Raw genomic sequence first — 20,779 nt, 5'->3', positions numbered from 1 at the left:
CCGCCTGTCGATCTCATGATCCCCTCTTCCATCACTCGTCAACAAGACTCCGAGGTACTTGAACTCATCCAGTTAGGATAATATCTCCTCCCCAACCCGGAGATGGCATTCCACCCTTTTCCGGGCGAGAACCTTGGACTCAGACTTGGAGATGCTGATTCCCGTCCCAGTTGCTTCACACTCGGCTGCAAACCAGCTGGCCAGATGAAGCCAACGGGACCACATCATCTGCAAAAAGCAGAGACCTAATCCTGCAGCCACCAAACCGGAACCCCTCAACGCCCTGACTGCGCCTAGAAGTTCTGTCCATAAAAGTTATGAACAGAATTGGTGACAAAGGATAGCTTTGGCGGAGTCCAACCTACACTGGAAACATGTACGACTTAATGCCGGCAATGTGGACCAAGCTCTGACACTGATCATACAGGGAGCGGACCGCCACAAGCAGACAGTCCGTTACCCTATTCTCTCTGAGCACTCCCCACAGGACTTCTCGGGGTACACGGTCGAATGCCTTCTCCAAGTCCACAAAGCACATGCACCCTCAAGGACCCTGCCCAGAGTATAGAGCTGGTCCACAGTTCCATGACCAGGACAAAAACCACACTCTTCCTCCTGAATCCGTGGTTTGACTACCCTCCTCTCCAGTACACCTGAATAGACCTTACCGAGAATGCTGAAGAGTGTAATCCCGTGATAGTTGTAAGACTATGGTTCCCCTTCTTAAAGAGAGGAACCACCACCCCAGTCTGCCAATCCAGAGGTACCGCCCCGATGTCCACGCAATGTTGCAAAGTCTTGTCCACAACATCTCCTCACAAATACACAACTGATACCACATCAGGTGGGAATGTGGACTGGGATAGGCCCCAGCTCCTCTGAGACCCCAACAAAGATATGTGTGTGGTATCTGTGCACAGGGGAAAACGCATGTTTTAAAGCACATCCAGTTTTATGTCCAATTGGTGCTCGGTGGTGACATCCATCCATCCATCCATCAATTTTCTACCGCTTGTCCCATTCGGGGTCGCGGGGGTTTGTTGGAGTCTATCTCAGCTGCAGTCGGGCGGACGGCGGGGTACACCCTGGACAAGTCGGTAGTGACAGTTTAATGAATAAGTGGACATACTGTTTAATCCAGGCCGGTTAGTCCCAGGTCTCAATGAGAAACAGGAAGTCTGTGGAAAAAGATGCCACACTGAGGGAGTCAGGATTTAAGACGTAACAGGGACTAACAAACCTCGTTGGCACCGTGACTAAAGCAGGAGGCCTAACCTATATCTGGCCGGGCACAGATGGAACCCTTACTAACCCTGGAGGCACTAAGTTAAGACAAAGGAATTGTCAGGTCTGATGTTTCTCCGTCGTTGTTGACGATGAGCAGGTCATCTAAGATGTTGATTGTGGTTGAAGTGTCCTCAGATGACTTGTCAGGCCGATCCTTGCTTGGAAATATCTGCTACATGTCGGACACTTGAAGTCACTTGTGTCAGTTGGAGTGGAGGTACTTGACACTGTTTCCGGAGGTCATATTTCCTCTTGCATGTTTCAATGCGAGTGTTCTCAGCATTTCTAGTCCCAACCGAGATCGCCTTACGCCATCCAGAACGATCATTTGTTTGTGTTGCCCGCCTACAGACCCAGTGCCACAAGACAGTTCCAGAAGTTGTTTGGGTTTCCTTGTATCAGGCATTCTGTAGACATGACCAGTCCAACGGGCTTGAGAGCGCTGAAGAAGAATGTATATTGACGGTAGCTTGGCACGAGAAAAAACTTCAGTGTCTGGAGCTTTGTCTTGCCAGCGGATGTTCATCAGCTTGCACAAGCAAGTCATGTGGAAGTGGTTGAGTTTCCTGGCATGTCTGGCAAAAACTGTCCACGTTTCACAAGCGTCCAGTAGAGTCGTTAACACTACTGCCCTGTAATCTTCATTGCGAGCCTGATGCCACGACGACTCCAGGCCACTGTCAGGTCTAAGATGGGGGCGGCACAAGGTTGGGTACCACACAGGAGGGAGACAGAGAGAGAGAGAGAGTCCCCCCACTGGTCCTGTAGAACCTGTTGTGATGTCTGCTTGTCAATAAAAAAGCTTTTGTTCAATGATCCTCACCTGCGTCCTCGTTGATCCGTCACAATCAACCACGTCGCCCTCCCGCCCGGGAGAAGGTGGCAATAAACAAGCTGGGGAAAGTCAAGGACTTTCAGGCGGTTTGGACTCGTGCGAGTTGGGGGTTTCATTTCTTCAAGCTGACTTAGTAAACATAAACTCTGGCCAACAGTTAGTCAAGATTTATTCGGATTGACTTCACTGACAAGTTGTTACTTTTGACCATCCATCCATCCATCCATCCGTCAATCTTCTTCCGCTTATGGGAGGTCGGGTCGCGGGGGCAGCAGCCTATGCAGGGAAGCCCAGACTTCCTTCTCCCCAGAATCTTCGTCCAGCTCTTCCCGGGGGATCCCAAGGCGTTCCCAGGCCAGCCGGGAGACATAGTCTTCCCAACGTGTCCTGGGTCTTCCCCGTGTCCTCTTCCCGGTTGGACGTGCCCTAAACACCTCCCTAGGGAGGCGTTCGGGTGGCATCCTGACCAGATGCCCGAACAACCTCATCTGGCTCCTCTCCATGTGGAGGAGCAGTGGCTTTACTTTGAGCTCCTCCCGGATGGCAGAGCTTCTCACCCTATCTCTAAGGGAGAGACCCGCCACCCGGCAGAGGAAACTCATTTGGGCCGCTTGTACCTGTGATCTTGTCCTTTCGGTCATAACCCAAAGCTCATGACCATAGGTGAGGATGGGAATATAGATCGACCGGTAAATTGAGAGCTTTGCCAACCAGCTCAGCTCCTTCTTCACCACAACGGATCGATACAGCGTCAGCATTACTGAAGATGCCACACCGATCCGCCTGTCGATCTCGTGATCCACTTTTCCCTCACTTGTGAACGAGACTCCAAGGTACTTGAACTCCTCCACTTACTTTGACCATGAATCTTCTTTTCTTGCTCTTTCCTTGCAACAGGGGAACCGAGCCGCTGTTACGTCTTCGAGGGAGATGGCGTGTGCGAGGAGTTTGAACGCGGTTCCAGTGTGCAGGACTGTGGTTATTTCACACCTTTGGGGTACACGGACCAGTGGGCGACGAGCGCCTCGGCTTCTCATCAGGACCCCGTCCACTGCCCCGCCCACGCAGCCACCGGCCAACCATCATTCCATAAGGTAATTGTGATGGGTCGGTCACGAACCAGAGCCAGATTAGAGCTGGCTCTTTTTAGTGAGGCGAGCCAAAAGAGCCTACCATCACTAGAAGGTAGACTACAGGCTGAGCAAAGAAGTGTGGGTGGTAGAAACTTTATTGTGGGGGAATCCTTTCTGCCGATCCATGTAGACTCTTTGGATAGACTTTGTATGACCCGGATTCATTCGAAACTTTGTATAGTCGTGTTGGAGCAGCACAACTTAGTTCTTTCCTCAGTCGTGACTCGCCCACTTTTCCTGGTAAAATGTTTTTACGACTGTTTTCAAAGAAGATTGAAATGCTCACGTCGGTTCTTTTGTGAAGCTCTGCAGGTACCAGTACACGGATGAGAGGGAAAAACTGGCCAGGGATGCTTGGTTTCCTTGTACGGCTCCTTCAGACGCAAAGAACAACCTCCGAGATCCATTCTGGCTCAAGGTAAGTGTGTCAACTTCCTGCCTGTTGGCACGGGTAAATACTGACAAAACTTTCATGAAGAATCCCGGAACTATGTCTAACACCAGAGGTTCTCAAACGTATTTCACCACCTTAAAGACCAACATTAAAATACATTACCATACCATATCATACAATAACATGGCATACCAAACACTACCATACCAATACTGTACAATACCTTACAATACCATACCATAACATACCTTACAATACCATACCATATCATACTGTACCATACCATACCAAACTATACCTGTCCATATCATATCGTACAATAACATGCCATACCAAACCCTACCATACCAGTACAACACCTTACAATACCATACCATACCATTCCATACCATTACATTCCATACCATACCACACCATATCGTGCAATAACATGCCATACCAAGCCCTACCATACCATACCATACAATACTTTACAATACAATACTATACCTTACCATACTAAATGATACCATACCATTCCGTACAATTCTATACAATACCATACCATGCCATATCATAGAGTACCATACCATACCATTCCATACTATACCATTCCATACCATATGTACAATACCATGCCATACCAAACCCTACCATACCATACTGTACAATACCATACCATAACATACCTTAGAATACCATACCATATCATATTGTACCATACCATACCACACCATATCGTGCAATAACATGCCATACCAAACCCTACCATACCATACCGTACAATACCTTACAATACCATACCATACCATACCAAATTATACCCTCTTGTAAATATTTATTAGACATACATGGCATGCCATGCCATACCATACCATAGCAGTAGCTTAGTAGGTTTAAGTATGTATTAAAAACAAGCTAGACATTTTATTAAACGAGTATATTGGAAATGTTTGGCCGATGTAAGATTACACACAGTTTGACCAGTAACACTGTGTTTGAATACAGGAAAATAAAACACTCTACTCTGCTAATATTGCTGTCAGTATTTCAGGAGGGTGATATCAATAATGTATAATAAATATCCTATTGGTGATATTCCAGGATGGTGATATCAATAATGTATAATAAATATCCTATTGGTGATATTCCAGGATGGTGATATCAATAATGTATAATAAATATCCTATTGGTGATATTTCAGGATGGTGATATCAATAATGTATAATAAATATCCTATTGGTGATATTCCAGGTGGGATTTGTCCACTCCGGAGTGGCTACTTCAGTTCTGGTCTACGTGGCCTCAGGTGGATCCTGGAGTGAAGGACATCACCACAGAACAGCAACCATCCTGCTTATAGACACCACTGGCAGGAATCACTCTTTAGGTATTCATTATTATCTCATATTTATAAAGTTGTCTATTATTATGGATATATACCCTTTGTTATTGTTGTATACTTATTAACTCATATTTATAAAGTTGTCTATTATTATGGATATATACCCTTTGTTATTGTTGTATACTTATTAACTCATATTTATAAAGTTGTCTATTATTATGGATATATAACCTTTGTTATTTTTGTATACTTATTAACTCATGTTTATAAAAGGTTGTTAGCACGAAGCCCAGACATGATTGTGTGTAGTGATAAAGTGATGACTTCCCCCAAGGCACACATAATCTCTCTTGCCGTCGGAACCCGCTGATAGTCAACGTGACCCATGACCTCTCGCAGCCCTTCTTCCTGACGGCGTCGGTCGTCCTCCTCTTCTCCTCGCCCTCCGTGGCCGTCACCGCCGTCGCCTTGAGGACTTCCTGCCACTTCAGCACCTTCACCACGACCGGGTGCGCATCAGAGGGTGGGCTCTCCCACAACTACCTACTACACCCACATGCATACACACATACCTACAAATATACATATATATCAACATACATATAAACATATATACATACCTACCTGCATACATATATACCTACGTGTGTGTGTGTGTGTGTGTGTGTGTGTGTGTGTGTGTGTGTGTGTGTGTGTGTGTATATGGGGTGTTAAGGGCTAGGAACAGAAGACTAGTTTCAACTCGTAGAGAGAGCAGAGCATGAATTGTAATTTGGTTGACAGCGTGTATTAGAGAATTAGTGATGGACAGCAGATATACACACACAATGATGGACAGCAGATATACACACACAATGATGGACAGCAGATATACACACACAATGATGGACAGCAGATATACACACACAATGATGGACAGCAGATATACACACACAATGATGGACAGCAGATATACACACACAATGATGGACAGCAGATATATACACACAATGATGGACAGCAGATATATACACACAATGATGGACAGCAGATATATACACACAATGATGGACAGCAGATATATACACACAATGATGGACAGCAGATAAACACACACAATGATGGACAGCAGATATATACACACAATGATGGACAGCAGATATACACACACACAATGATGGACAGCAGATATATACACACAATGATGGACAGCAGATATATACACACAATGATGGACAGCAGATATATACACACAATGATGGACAGCAGATATACACACACAATGATGGACAGCAGATATATACACATAATGATGGACAGCAGATATATACACACAATGATGGACAGCAGATATATACACACAATGATGGACAGCAGATATATACACACAATGATGGACAGCAGATATACACACACAATGATGGACAGCAGATATACACACACACACAATGAGTTGAATGGCCATTCAACATGAAAGCAATTTAAAGAGACAAAACACAAGTAGTATATACATATATAAAATTTAAAGAGACAAAACACAAGTACTATATACATATATACAATTTAAAGAGACAAAACACAAGTACTATATACATATATACAATTTGAAGAGACAAAACCCAAGTACTATATACATATATACAATTTAAAGAGACAAAACACAAGTACTATATACAATTTAAAGAGACAAAACACAAGTACTATATACATATATACAATTTAAAGAGACAAAACACAAGTACTATATACATATATACAATTTAAAGAGACAAAACACAAGTACTATATACATATATACAATTTAAAGAGACAAAACACAAGTACTATATACATATATACAATTTAAAGAGACAAAACACAAGTACTATATACATATATACAATTTAAAGAGACAAAACACAAGTACTATATACATACATACAATTTAAAGAGACAAAACACAAGTACTATATACATATATACAATTTAAAGAGACAAAACACAAGTACTATATACATATATACAATTTGAAGAGACAAAACCCAAGTACTATATACATATATACAATTTAAAGAGACAAAACCCAAGTACTATATACATATATACAATTTAAAGAGACAAAACACAAGTACTATATACATATATACAATTTAAAGAGACAAAACACAAGTACTATATACATATATACAATTGCATTTAACTATTCAGTGTCTCTGGATCTTGTTTAAATGTCAGTTCAGATAGTTGTTCTTGGAAAAAAGGATGGCAGTACAGTCCATGTGCTGCAGGTAAAGTGACAATTGTAAAGTGTTGGCTGGAGAGTCTCCTACCAGCCCAGACAGAGCAGGTTGTGCTCAGCTTCCTGGCTGGAATCTTCCAAACTTGATCCTTGGACTAGGTGATTCTTTTCCTTAGCTGGCCATCAAAAAGAGAAGCCTGGCCTGTGTAAGAGCCAGAACCATTCTTATAGATCCATGTCTACACAAATAATCTTCATTAAATAACACTCAATTGCGTTATCTAGTATTCATAATATATTATCCAACAATATACCATCAAGTATTCATAATATATTATCAAGTATTCATAATACATATTCAATAAGTTCTAGTTCTTTCCTCCATATTGTACAATATAAATCAATAAACATGAGAATCACAATATGCAATAAAATGCTGAAACAAGCATTAGCAGCATAATTATGAGCAACACAAAGCAGTCAGTGCACTAAATGTGCTTATGATGTAAAGACATAAAAGTACATTCAATACACAAATGTGATCATTAGTTGAAGTCATAAATATTTTAATAAGGAGGATTGAGAATATTCCAGAAAGAAGAAAGATGAATGCTTGAAGTGCTATTGTCATCAATATGGACTCACCAACTCAGCTTCTACAGTCAAACACAGCTTCATGACAAACAATGGAAGTCTGCTCTATAAAGTGACACAATAGTCATGTCGTTTAAAATGGGTCAGCACAATATTTCAGGTGAAAAGAAGGTTTAAAAACTACTTTGAGCAGAAATGTCATCCATCTCTCATGTCCTGTCTCCTGGCTACTTCCTGCTAGCGGCTTATAAGCACCACTGATTGGACCGCGGCAGTCACGTGACAAGGGAGGAGTGCAAAGAGTTGCCAAAGAGCAGTCACTTCCGGCTACCGGCATGTAACTGCAGCTGATTGGACTGTGGCGGTCACATGACTAGAAAGTGCGCAAAGAGTAAATAGAAAGGCAAGAGCCTAATAGTCTCCGCAAATGTATTTGACACCTGCGTTACATGTGGCTCTGAAGGTGTGTCTCTAAAGATGTGTCTCTAAAGGTGTGTCTCTGAAGTTGTCTCTAAAGGTGTGTCTCTGAAGGTGTGTCTCTAAAGATGTGGTTCTAAAGATGTGTCTCTAAAGGTGTGTCTCTGAAGGTGTGTCTCTAAAGATGTGGTTCTAAAGATGTGTCTCTAAAGGTGTGTCTCTAAAGGTGTGTCTCTAAAGATGTGGTTCTAAAGATGTGTCTCTAAAGGTGTGTCTCTGAAGTTGTCTCTAAAGGTGTGTCTCTGAAGGTGTGTCTCTAAAGATGTGGTTCTAAAGATGTGTCTCTAAAGGTGTGTCTCTGAAGTTGTCTCTAAAGGTGTGTCTCTAAAGATGTGTTTCTAAAGATGTGTCTCTAAAGGTGTGTCTCTGAAGTTGTCTCTAAAGGTGTGTCTCTGAAGGTGTGTCTCTAAAGATGTGTTTCTAAAGATGTGTCTCTAAAGGTGTGTCTCTGAAGTTGTCTCTAAAGGTGTGTCTCTAAAGATGTGTTTCTAAAGATGTGTCTCTTAAGGAATGTCTCTAAAGGTGTGACTCTAAAGGTGTGTCTCTAAAGGTGTGTCTCTAAAGGTGTGTCTCTTAAGGAATGTCTCTAAATGTGTGTCTCTAAAGATGTGTTTCTTAAGGAATGTCTCTAAAGGTGTGACTCTAAAGGTGTGTCTCTAAAGATGTGTCTCTTAAGGAATGTCTCTAAAGGTGTGGTTGTAAAGGTGTGGCTCTAAAGGTGTGTCTCTAAGGGTGTCTCTAAAGGTTTGTCTCTAAAGGTTTGTCTCTAAAGGTGTGTCTTTAAAGGAGTGTCTCTAAAATTGTGGCTCTATAGGTGTGGCTCTAAAGGTGTGTCTCCAAAGGTTTGGCTCTATAGGTGTGTCTCTATAGGTGTGTCTCTAAAGGTGTGTCTCTAAAGGTGTGTCTCTATAGGTGTGTCTCTATAGGTGTGTCTCTAAAGGTGTGTCTCTAATGGTGTCTCTCTAAAGGTGTGGTTCTAAAGGTGTGTCTCTGAAGTTGTCTCTAAAGGTGTGTCTCTAAATGTGTGTCTCTAAAGGTGTGTCTCTGAAGTTGTCTCTAAAGGTGTGACTGTAAAGGTGTGTCTCTAAAGGTGTGTCTCTGAAGTTGTCTCTAAAGGTGTGACTGTAAAGGTGTGTCTCTAAAGGTGTGTCTCTAAAGATGTGTTTCTAAAGATGTGTCTCTTAAGGAATGTCTCTAAAGGTGTGACTTTAAAGGTGTGTCTCTGAAGGTGTCTCTAAAGGTGTGTCTCTAAAGGTGTGTCTCTAAAAATGTGTCTCTTAAGGAATGTGTCTAAATGTGTGTCTCTAAAGGTGTGTCTCTAAAGATGTGTTTCTTAAGGAATGTCTCTAAAGGTGTGACTCTAAAGGTGTGTCTCTAAAGATGTGTCTCTTAAGGAATATCTCTAAAGGTGTGGTTGTAAAGGTGTGGCTCTAAAGGTGTGTCTCTAAAGGAGTGTCTCTAAAGGTTTGTCTCTAAAGGTGTGTCTTTAAAGGAGTGTCTCCAAAGGTTTGGCTCTATAGGTGTGTCTCTATAGGTGTGTCTCTAAAGGTGTGTCTCTATAGGTGTGTCTCTAAAGGTGTGTCTCTAAAGGTGTGTCTCTGAAAGTGTCTCTAATGGTGTCTCTCTAAAGGTGTGGTTCTAAAGGTTTGGCTCTAAGGATGCGGTTCTAAAGGTGTGTCTCTAAAGGTGTCTCTAATGGTGTCTCTCTAAAAGTGATGTTTCTAAAGGTTTGGCTCTAAAGATGTGGTTCTAAAGGTGTGTCTCTAAAGGTGTGTCTCTAAAAATGTGTCTCTTAAGGAATGTCTCTCAATGTGTGTCTCTAAAGGTTTGTCTCTGAAGTTGTCTCTAAAGGTGTGACTCTAAAGGTGTGTCTCTAAATGTGTGTCTCTAAACGTGTGTCTCTGAAGTTGTCTCTAAAGGTGTGACTCTAAAGGTGTGTCTCTAAATGTGTGTCTCTAAAGGTGTGTCTCTGAAGTTGTCTCTAAAGGTGTGTCTCTAAATGTGTGTCTCTAAAGATGTGTTTCTTAAGGAATGTCTCTAAAGGTGTGTCTCTAAATGTGTGACTGTAAAGGTGTGGCTCTAAAGGTGTGACTCCAAAGGTGTGTCTCTAAAGGTGTGTCTCTAAAAATGTGTCTCTTAAGGAATGTCTCTCAATGTGTGTCTCTAAAGGTTTGTCTCTGAAGTTGTCTCTAAAGGTGTGACTCTAAAGGTGTGTCTCTAAATGTGTGTCTCTAAAGGTTTGTCTCTGAAGGTGTGTCTCTGAAGTTGTCTCTAAAGGTGTGTCTCTAAATGTGTGTCTCTAAAGATGTGTTTCTTAAGGAATGTCTCTAAAGGTGTGTCTCTAAAGATGTGTCTCTTAAGGAATGTCTCTAAAGGTGTGTCTCTAAAGGTGTGTCTCTGAAGTTGTCTCTGAAGGTGTGACTGTAAAGGTGTGTCTCTAAAGGTGTGTCTCTAAAGATGTGTTTCTAAAGATGTGTCTCTTAAGGAATGTCTCTAAAGGTGTGACTCTAAAGGTGTGTCTCTAAAGGTGTGTCTCTAAAAATGTGTCTCTTAAGGAATGTCTCTAAAGGTGTGTCTCTAAAGATGTGTTTCTTAAGGAATGTCTCTAAAGGTGTGACTCTAAAGGTGTGTCTCTAAAGATGTGTCTCTCAAGGAATGTCTCTAAAGATGTGTCTCTAAAGGTGTGTCTCTAAAGGTTTGTCTCTGAAGTTGTCTCTAAAGGTGTGACTCTAAAGGTGTGTCTCTAAATGTGTGTCTCTAAAGGTGTGTCTCTGAAGTTGTCTCTAAAGGTGTGTCTCTAAATGTGTGTCTCTAAAGATGTGTTTCTTAAGGAATGTCTCTAAAGGTGTGACTCTAAAGGTGTGTCTCTAAAGATGTGTCTCTTAAGGAATGTCTCTAAAGGTGTGTCTCTAAAGGTGTGTCTCTAAAGGTGTGTCTCTGAAGTTGTCTCTGAAGGTGTGACTGTAAAGGTGTGTCTCTAAAGGTGTGTCTCTAAAGATGTGTTTCTAAAGATGTGTCTCTTAAGGAATGTCTCTAAAGGTGTGACTCTAAAGGTGTGTCTCTAAAGGTGTGTCTCTAAAAATGTGTCTCTTAAGGAATGTCTCTAAATGTGTGTCTCTAAAGATGTGTTTCTTAAGGAATGTCTCTAAAGGTGTGACTCTAAAGGTGTGTCTCTAAAGATGTGTCTCTTAAGGAATGTCTCTAAAGGTGTGGTTGTAAAGGTGTGGCTCTAAAGGTGTGTCTCTAAAGGTGTGTCTCTAAAGGTGTCTCTAAAGGTTTGTCTCTAAAGGTTTGTCTCTAAAGGTGTGTCTTTAAAGGAGTGTCTCTAAAATTGTGGCTCTATAGGTGTGGCTCTAAAGGTGTGTCTCCAAAGGTTTGGCTCTATAGGTGTGTCTCTAAAGGTGTGTCTCTAAAGGTGTGTCTCTGAAGGTGTCTCTAATGGTGTCTCTCTAAAGGTGTGGTTCTAAAGGTGTGTCTCTGAAGTTGTCTCTAAAGGTGTGACTCTAAAGGTGTGTCTCTAAACGTGTGTCTCTAAAGGTGTGTCTCTGAAGTTGTCTCTAAAGGTGTGACTGTAAAGGTGTGTCTCTAAAGGTGTGTCTCTAAAGATGTGTTTCTAAAGCTGTGTCTCTTAAGGAATGTCTCTAAAGGTGTGACTTTAAAGGTGTGTCTCTGAAGGTGTCTCTAAAGGTGTGTCTCTAAAGGTGTGTCTCTAAAAATGTGTCTCTTAAGGAATGTCTCTAAATGTGTGTCTCTAAAGGTGTGTCTCTAAAGATGTGTTTCTTAAGGAATGTCTCTAAAGGTGTGACTCTAAAGGTGTGTCTCTAAAGATGTGTCTCTTAAGGAATATCTCTAAAGGTGTGGTTGTAAAGGTGTGGCTCTAAAGGTGTGTCTCTAAAGGTGTGTCTCTAAAGGTGTCTCTAAAGGTTTGTCTCTAAAGGTGTGTCTTTAAAGGAGTGTCTCCAAAGGTTTGGCTCTATAGGTGTGTCTCTATAGGTGTGTCTCTAAAGGTGTGTCTCTAAAGGTGTGTCTCTTAAGGTGTGTCTCTAAAGGTGTGTCTCTGAAAGTGTCTCTAATGGTGTCTCTCTAAAGGTGTGGTTCTAAAGGTTTGGCTCTAAGGATGCGGTTCTAAAGGTGTGTCTCTAAAGGTGTGTCTAATGGTGTCTCTCTAAAAGTGGTGTTTCTAAAGGTTTGGCTCTAAAGGTGTGTCTCTAAAAATGTGTCTCTTAAGGAATGTCTTTCAATGTGTGTCTCTAAAGGTTTGTCTCTGAAGTTGTCTCTAAAGGTGTGACTCTAAAGGTGTGTCTCTAAATGTGTGTCTCTAAAGGTGTGTCTCTGAAGTTGTCTCTAAAGGTGTGTCTCTAAAGATGTGTTTCTAAAGATGTGTCTCATAAGGAATGTCTCTAAAGGTGTGTCTCTGAAGGTGTCTCTAAAGGTGTGTCTCTAAAGGTGTGTCTCTAAAAAGGTGTCTCTTAAAGAATGTCTCTAAATGTGTGTCTCTAAAGGTGTGTATCTAAAGGTGTGTCTCTAAAGGTCTGGTTCTAAAGGTGTGTCTCTAAAGATGTGTCCCTTAAGGAATGTCTCTAAAGGTGTGGTTGTAAAGGTGTGGCTCTAAAGGTGTGTCTCTAAAGATGTGTCTCTTAAGGAATGTCTCTAAAGGTGTGGTTGTAAAGGTGTGTCTCTAAAGGTGTGTCTCTAAAGGTGTGTCTCTAAAGATGTGTCTCTAAAGATGTGTCTCTTAAGGAGTGTCTCTAAAGGTGTCTCTAAAGGTTTGTCTCTAAAGGTGTGTCTTTAAAGGAGTGTCTCTAAAAGTGTGGCTCTATAGGTGTGGCTCTAAAGGTGTGTCTCCAAAGATGTGGCTCTATAGGTGTGTCTCTATAGGTGTGTCTCTAAAGGTGTGTCTCTAAAGGTGTGTTTCTAAAGGTGTCTCTATAGGTGTGTCTCTATAGGTGTGTCTCTATAGGTGTGTCTCTAAAGGTGTGTTTCTAAAGGTGTCTCTAAAGGTGTGTCTTTAAAGGAGTGTCTCTAAAAGTGTGGCTCTAAAGGTGTGTCTCCAAAGATTTGGCTCTATAGGTGTGTCTCTATAGGTGTGTCTCTAAAGGTGTGTTTCTAAAGGTGTCTCTATAGGTGTGTCTCTATAGGTGTGTCTCTAAAGGTGTGTTTCTAAAGGTGTCTCTAAAGGTGTGTCTTTAAAGGAGTGTCTCTAAAAGTGTGGCTCTATAGGTGTGTCTCTATAGGTGTGTCTCTAAAGGTGTGTTTCTAAAGGTGTCTCTAAAGGTGTGTCTTTAAAGGAGTGTCTCTAAAAGTGTGGCTCTATAGGTGTGGCTCTATAGGTGTGTCTCTATAGGTGTGTCTCTAAAGGTGTGTTTCTAAAGGTGTCTCTATAGGTGTGTCTCTATAGGTGTGTCTCTAAAGGTGTGTTTCTAAAGGTGTCTCTAAAGGTGTGTCTTTAAAGGAGTGTCTCTAAAAGTGTGGCTCTATAGGTGTGTCTCTAAAGGTGTGTTTCTAAAGGTGTCTCTATAGGTGTGTCTCTATAGGTGTGTCTCTAAAGGTGTGTTTCTAAAGGTGTCTCTAAAGGTGTGTCTTTAAAGGAGTGTCTCTAAAAGTGTGGCTCTATAGGTGTGTCTCCATAGGTGTGTCTCTAAAGGTGTGTTTCTAAAGGTGTCTCTATAGGTGTGTCTCTATAGGTGTGTCTCTAAAGGTGTGTTTCTAAAGGTGTCTCTAAAGGTGTGTCTTTAAAGGAGTGTCTCTAAAAGTGTGGCTCTATAGGTGTGGCTCTATAGGTGTGTCTCTAAAGGTGTGTTTCCAAAGGTTTGGCTCTATAGGTGTGTCTCTAAAGGTGTGGTTCTAAAAGTGTGTCTCCAAAAGTGTGTCTCTAAAGGTGTGCCGTGTCCTTCCTGCAGATGTTTGAGGCGGACGTGTGAGATGGACATCTGCCAACCCCCGCAGATCGATCACGCCTCCGTCAGGTAGAAAACTTTCAACCACACATGAACCCGAAGACTTAGGTAATAGTCCCTTGCAGGTGTGCGGGAGGGGGGGAGTCCTCCCACTGCTCTGTTCAGTGTCGCCATGGTTACAGCATCACCGTCGTCAGCGGGAGGGACGTCCCGCCACACCAGGTAAACAATGTTACACCTGTTCCTACTGTCTTTCAGTTGGATGGACAACCAGGACACGCCTCTTCTTGATGGACAACCAGGGCACACCTGTTCCTGATGGACAACCGGGACACAGCTGTTCCTACTGTCCTTCAGTTGGATGGACAACCAGAACACACCTGTTCCTGATGGACAACCAGGACAGACCTGTTCCTAGAGTCCTTTAGTTGGATAGACAACCAGAACACACCTGTTCCTGATGGACAACCAGGACACAGCTGTTCTTACTGTCCTTCAGTTGGATGGACAACCAGAACACACCTGTTCCTGATGGACAACCAGGACAGACCTGTTCCTAGAGTCCTTTAGTTGGATAGACAACCAGAACACACCTGTTCTTGATGGACAACCAGGACACACCTGTTCTTGATGGACAACCAGGACACACCTGTTCCTGCTGTCCTTCGGTTGGATGGACATCCAGGGCACACCTCTTCCTGATAGACAACTATGACACACCTGTTCCTAGAGTCCTTCAGTTGGATGGACAACAAGAACACACCTGTTCCAACTGTCCTGCAGTTGGATGGACAACCAGGGCACACCTGTTCCTTATAGAACACCAGGACACTCCTGTTCCTCGAGTCCTTCAGTTGGATGGACAACCAGGACACACCTGTTCCTGCTGACCTTCAGTTGGATGGACAACCAGGACACACCTGTTCCTACTGTCCTTCAGTTGGATGGACAGCCAGGACACACCTGTTCCTGATGGACAACCAGGACACACCTGTTCCTACTGTCCTTCAGTTGGATGGAAAGCCAGGACACACCTGTTCCTGATGGACAACTAGGACACAACTGTTTCTACTGTCCTTCTGTTGGATGGATAACCAGGGCACACCTGTTCTTGATAGACAACCAGGACACACCTGTTCCTAGTGTCCTTCAGTTGGATAGACTACCAGGGCACACCTGTTCCTGATGGACAACCAGGAAACACCTGTTCCTTATAGAAAACCAGGACACACGTGTTCCTACTGTCCTTTAGTTGGATGGACAACCAGGACACACCTGTTCGTGATGGTCAACTGGGACTGACTTGTTCCTGATAGTCAACCAGGACACACCTGTTTATGGTGGTCAACTAGGACAGACTTGTTCCTGATGGACAACCAGGACTCACCTGTTCCTGATGGTCAATCAGGACACACATGTTCCTGATAGACAACCAGGACACACTTGTTCCTTATAGAAAATCAGGACACACCTGTTCCTACTGTCCTTTAGTTGGATGGATAACCAGGACACACCTTTTCCTGATAAACACTCAGGACACACCTGTTCCTAGTGTCCTTCAGTGGGATAGACAACCAAGACACACCTGTTCCTGATGGTCAACCGGGACACACCTGTTCCTAATGGTCAACCATGACACACCTGTTCCTGATGGTCAACAAGGACAGACATGTTCCTGACGCTGAACTAGGACAGGCGTGTTCCTGATGGTCAACCAGGACACACCTGTTCCTACTGTCCTTTAGTTGGATGGACAACCAGGACACACCTGTTCCTGATGGTCAACTGGGACTGCCTTGTTCCTGATGGTCAACCAGGACACACCTGTTCCTGATGGACAACCAGGGCACACCTGTTCCTGATAGACAACCAAGACACACTTGTTACTTATAGAAAATCAGGACACTCCTGTTCCTACTGTCCTTTAGTTGGATGGACAACCAGGACACACCTGTTCCTGATAGACAACCAGGACACACTTGTTACTTATAGAAAATCAGGACACTCCTGTTCCTACTGTCCTTTAGTTGGATGGATAACCAGGACACACCTGTTCCTGATAAACACTCAGGACACACCTGTTCCTAGTGTCCTTCAGTGGGATAGACAACCAAGACACACCTGTTCCTGATGGTCAACCGGGACACACCTGTTCCTAATGGTCAACCATGACACACCTGTTCCTAATGGTCAACCATGACACACCTGTTCCTGATGGTCAACAAGGACAGACATGTTCCTGATGCTGAACTAGGACAGGCGTGTTCCTGATGGTCAACCAGGACACACCTGTTCCTACTGTCCTTTAGTTGGATGGACAACCAGGACACACCTGTTCCTGATGGTCAACTGGGACTGCCTTGTTCCTGATGGTCAACCAGGACACACCTGTTCCTGATGGACAACCAGGACACACTTGTTACTTATAGAAAATCAGGACACTCCTGTTCCTACTGTCCTTTAGTTGGATGGACAACCAGGACACACCTGTTCCTGATAGACAACCAGGACACACTTGTTACTTATAGAAAATCAGGACACTCCTGTTCCTACTGTCCTTTAGTTGGATGGATAACCAGGACACACCTGTTCCTGATAAACACTAAGGACACACCTGTTCCTAGTGTCCTTCAGTGGGATGGACAACCAGGACACACCCGTTCCTGATGGACAACCAGGACACACCTGTTCCTGATGGACAACCAGGACACACCTGTTCTTGATGCTGAACTAGGACAGGCATCCCGCATGCTGGTCTCTGCATGCTGGAGTCACACTGCCTGCCAGCAAAACCTCCTGCTCTGACACGGGTGGTCTGTCAAGGCTGTCAAGTGGGCGTCAAGACCGCTCCTTCATCAGGATTCTGTCTCATCTTCCCCGGGTTTTAGAGCAAGACGGAGATGGAGTGTTTCCAAGGACTTTGGGAGCGCGTGGTCCTCTGCCAGCCTGTGGACTGTGGTCTTCCTGGTCCCTCTCACGTCTACCACGCCATCTTCACCTGTCCCTGGGGGACCACCTTTGGCAGGGAGTGCTCCTTCACCTGTGGACCTCCTGCCATACTTCAAGGTACACACCATCCATCCATCCATCATCTCTCATCCATCCATCCTTCATCCATCATTTAACCATCCACCCACCTATCCACCCTTCCATCCATCAATCCATCATCTCTCATCCATCCATCATCTATACATCATCCATCCATCCATAATTTAACCATCAACCCTACCCATCCACCCTTCCATCCATCCATTCATCTATACATCATCTCTCATCCATCCATCCATCATCTATACATCATCCATCCATCCATCCATCCATAATCTATACATCATCCATCCATCCATCCCTCATTTAACCATCCACCCACCCATCCACCCTTCCATCCATCAATCCATCATCTCTCATCCATCCATCATCTATACATCATCCATCCATCATTTAACCATCCACCCTTCCATCCATCCATTCATCTATACATCATCTCTCATCCATCCATCCATCATCTATACATCATCAATCCATCCATCCATCTATCTACCCACCACCCACCCATCCATCCATCATCCCTCATCCATCATTGATCCATCTACCCACCCACCCATTACCCATCATCCCTCATTGATCCATCCATACATCCGTCCATCCATCCATCCATCCATCCATCCATCATCCATCCATCATCTATACAGTATCCATCCATCCATCATCCCTCATCCATTATTGCTCCATCTACCCATCCACACACCCATTTATCCATCCATCCATCATCTATACATCATCCATCCATCCATGCATCCATCCATCTACCCACCACCCACCCACCCATCCATCCATCCATCATTTAACCATCCACCCACCCATCCACCCTTCCATCCATCCATTCATCTATACATCATCTCTTATCCATCCATCCATCCATCCATCATCTATACATGATCCATCCATCCATCCATGCATCCATCCATCTACCCACCACCCACCCACCCATCCATCTATCCATCATCCCTCATCCATCATTGATCCATCTACCCACCCACCCGCCCACCCATCATCCCTCATTGATCCATCCATGCATCCGTCCATCCATCCATCCATCATCTATACAGTATCCATCCATCCATAATCCCTCATCCATCATTGCTCCATCTACCCACCCACCCACCCATCCATCCATCCATCCATCAACCCATCCATCCATCATCCATTCATCCATCCATCCACCCAGCCATCCATCCATCCATCCATCATCCATCATTGATCCATCTACTCACCCATCCATCCATCCACCCATCATCCGTCCACCCATGGGCTCGGCCTTAGGTTTGAGAAAACCTGGCCAAGGCTATAACCGGGACACTAGGACCCTGAAAGTTCTCCTGTCAAAGAGGAGAGACCTCTGAAGGTCTCATGGTCCCACAAGAAGGACTCATTCAATGGAGGTTCTGGTGGACTTGTGAGACCCTGCCAGGTGCCAACAAGACCTTCTCAGACACCTCCAGGGTTGTGAGACCCTGCCAGGTGCCAACAAGACCTTCTCCAACGCCTCCAGTTTTGTGAGACCCTGCCAGGTGCCAACAAGACCTTCTCCAACGCCTCCAGTTTTGTGAGACCCTGCCAGGTGCCAACAAGACCTTCTCCAACGCCTCCAGTTTTGTGAGACCCTGCCAGGTGCCAACAAGACCTTCTCCAACGCCTCCAGTTTTGTGAGACCCTGCCAGGTGCCAACAGGACCTTCTCCGACACCTCCAGTTTTGTGAGACCCTGCCAGGTGCCAACAAGACCTTCTCCAACGCCTCCAGTTTTGTGAGACCCTGCCAGGTGCCAACAGGACCTTCTCCGACACCTCCAGTGTTGTGAGACCCTGCCAGGTGCCAACAAGACCTTCTCCAACGCCTCCAGTTTTGTGAGACCCTGCCAGGTGCCAACAAGACCTTCTCCAACGCCTCCAGTGTTGTGAGACCCTGCCAGGTGCCAACAAGACCTTCTCCAACGCCTCCAGTTTTGTGAGACCCTGCCAGGTGCCAACAAGACCTTCTCCAACGCCTCCAGTTTTGTGAGACCCTGCCAGGTGCCAACAAGACCTTCTCCAACGCCTCCAGTGTTGTGAGACCCTGCCAGGTGCCAACAAGACCTTCTCCAACGCCTCCAGTTTTGTGAGACCCTGCCAGGTGCCAACAAGACCTTCTCCAACGCCTCCAGTTTTGTGAGACCCTGCCAGGTGCCAACAGGACCTTCTCCGACACCTCCAGTTTTGTGAGACCCTGCCAGGTGCCAACAAGACCTTCTCCAACGCCTCCAGTTTTGTGAGACCCTGCCAGGTGCCAACAAGACCTTCTTCAACGCCTCCAGTGTTGTGAGACCCTGCCACGTGCCAAGAAGACCTCCCCAGACACCTCCAGGGTTGAAAGGCTTTCACTGGGTCAGGATGGAACATAACCCAACAACCTGAGACTGTATCATTCTGGTCTACAAGAACTGGTCACCCGGCTGCTCCAGGAGGAGACAGATCCCGTCTGGACTGAGTCTCCTTACAGGCGGACTACAACCACTCGCTGGTCACTAAAGGGACTTTGGTTTAACGTTCCTCACCGGCGTCTCCCTTGATCCCTCACACACCTCCCTTGTTCTTGTGACACCAGCCTTGGTCCTGTGACACCACCCTTGTTCTTGTGACACCACCCTTGTTCCTGTGACAGGTGGCAGGACCAGAGACACCAGTTCTACCCTGCCTTTGTGTCCTCAGGTGACAGCGACCGGTTGGTGTGTTTGGAGGACGGACTGTGGTCTCTCCCGGAGGCGTATTGTAAGATTGAGTGTTCCGAGCTGCCCAAGGTCCTCAATGCTAAGCTGCTAACTGCCGAGTGTTTGGCCCCGAGTCACCCGGTGGGCACCGTGTGTCACTACAAATGTCAGCCAGGGTTCTACCAGGCAGGAAGCGTCAACAACACCCCAAGGTGAGACTGTGGGATCTCAAATCATATACTCAGATCTAGTACTTCCTACATCGTGCTATGCTAAGGTATTCACATAGACCACTAGAGCTAATAGCTAGCTGTCAATTAGCACACTAGTTGCTAGCTTACAACAAACACACTGATCTCTAGCTTACAAGTAGCACGCTGATCGCTAGCTGACAACTAGCCCCATAATAGCTAGGTGGCTACTAAAGTAGTGAAGTTAGTATGTTAGCATGCTAGCATTTTTGTGAGGTTTGCTAGGCATGGTGGTTATGGTGCTTCTTCCAAGATGCAGTTCAGGCTCGGACACAGCGTAAAGGTAAGAAATGCTGGTTTATTTAACTAAAACAGGCTAAGAACAAAAACACTGGTGCTAAGTAGAAAATACAAACCAAAAGCGCTAGCATGGAAGCTAGGGAACTAAACACAGGAATAGGATGGAAGCTAACAAGTACAAAAACAGGTTTACCAATGTTGGGAGTTAGCGTCGTCACTTGTTGTCGGAAACAAAGGCTAGGATGCGAGAAAATGCAGGCTTAAATAAGGATGGTAATCACAAACAGGTGAGAGTCCGGAAACAAGGAACAGGTGAAACAAATATGCAACCATGGCGACAGAACAAATCAGGAAGTGCACAAACAAACTCAAAAGTCCACATAACCAAACGATCCGGGCAGTGGA

General features: G+C 44.5%; 1 protein-coding gene across 1 annotated transcript in view; it reads left to right on the top strand.

Annotated features, from left to right (window-relative positions):
* LOC133545222 (pappalysin-2-like) overlaps positions 1-20,779 on the top strand; it is a 93,099-nt gene that overhangs the window by 64,662 nt on the left and 7,658 nt on the right. The window contains exons 14-21 of the mRNA XM_061890617.1: positions 3,020-3,216; positions 3,560-3,673; positions 4,883-5,018; positions 5,308-5,482; positions 14,142-14,207; positions 14,264-14,360; positions 17,027-17,204; positions 19,885-20,095. Of these exons, the coding sequence (XP_061746601.1) occupies positions 3,020-3,216; positions 3,560-3,673; positions 4,883-5,018; positions 5,308-5,482; positions 14,142-14,207; positions 14,264-14,360; positions 17,027-17,204; positions 19,885-20,095 (1,174 nt within the window). The remainder of the gene's footprint in view (positions 1-3,019; positions 3,217-3,559; positions 3,674-4,882; positions 5,019-5,307; positions 5,483-14,141; positions 14,208-14,263; positions 14,361-17,026; positions 17,205-19,884; positions 20,096-20,779) is intronic.

Source organism: Nerophis ophidion, linkage group LG28 (assembly GCF_033978795.1).
Source record: "Nerophis ophidion isolate RoL-2023_Sa linkage group LG28, RoL_Noph_v1.0, whole genome shotgun sequence".
Taxonomy (NCBI): Eukaryota; Metazoa; Chordata; class Actinopteri; order Syngnathiformes; family Syngnathidae; genus Nerophis; species Nerophis ophidion.
The sequence above is the reverse complement of the archived record's forward strand: the minus strand, read 5'-3'. Positions and strand labels throughout refer to the sequence as shown.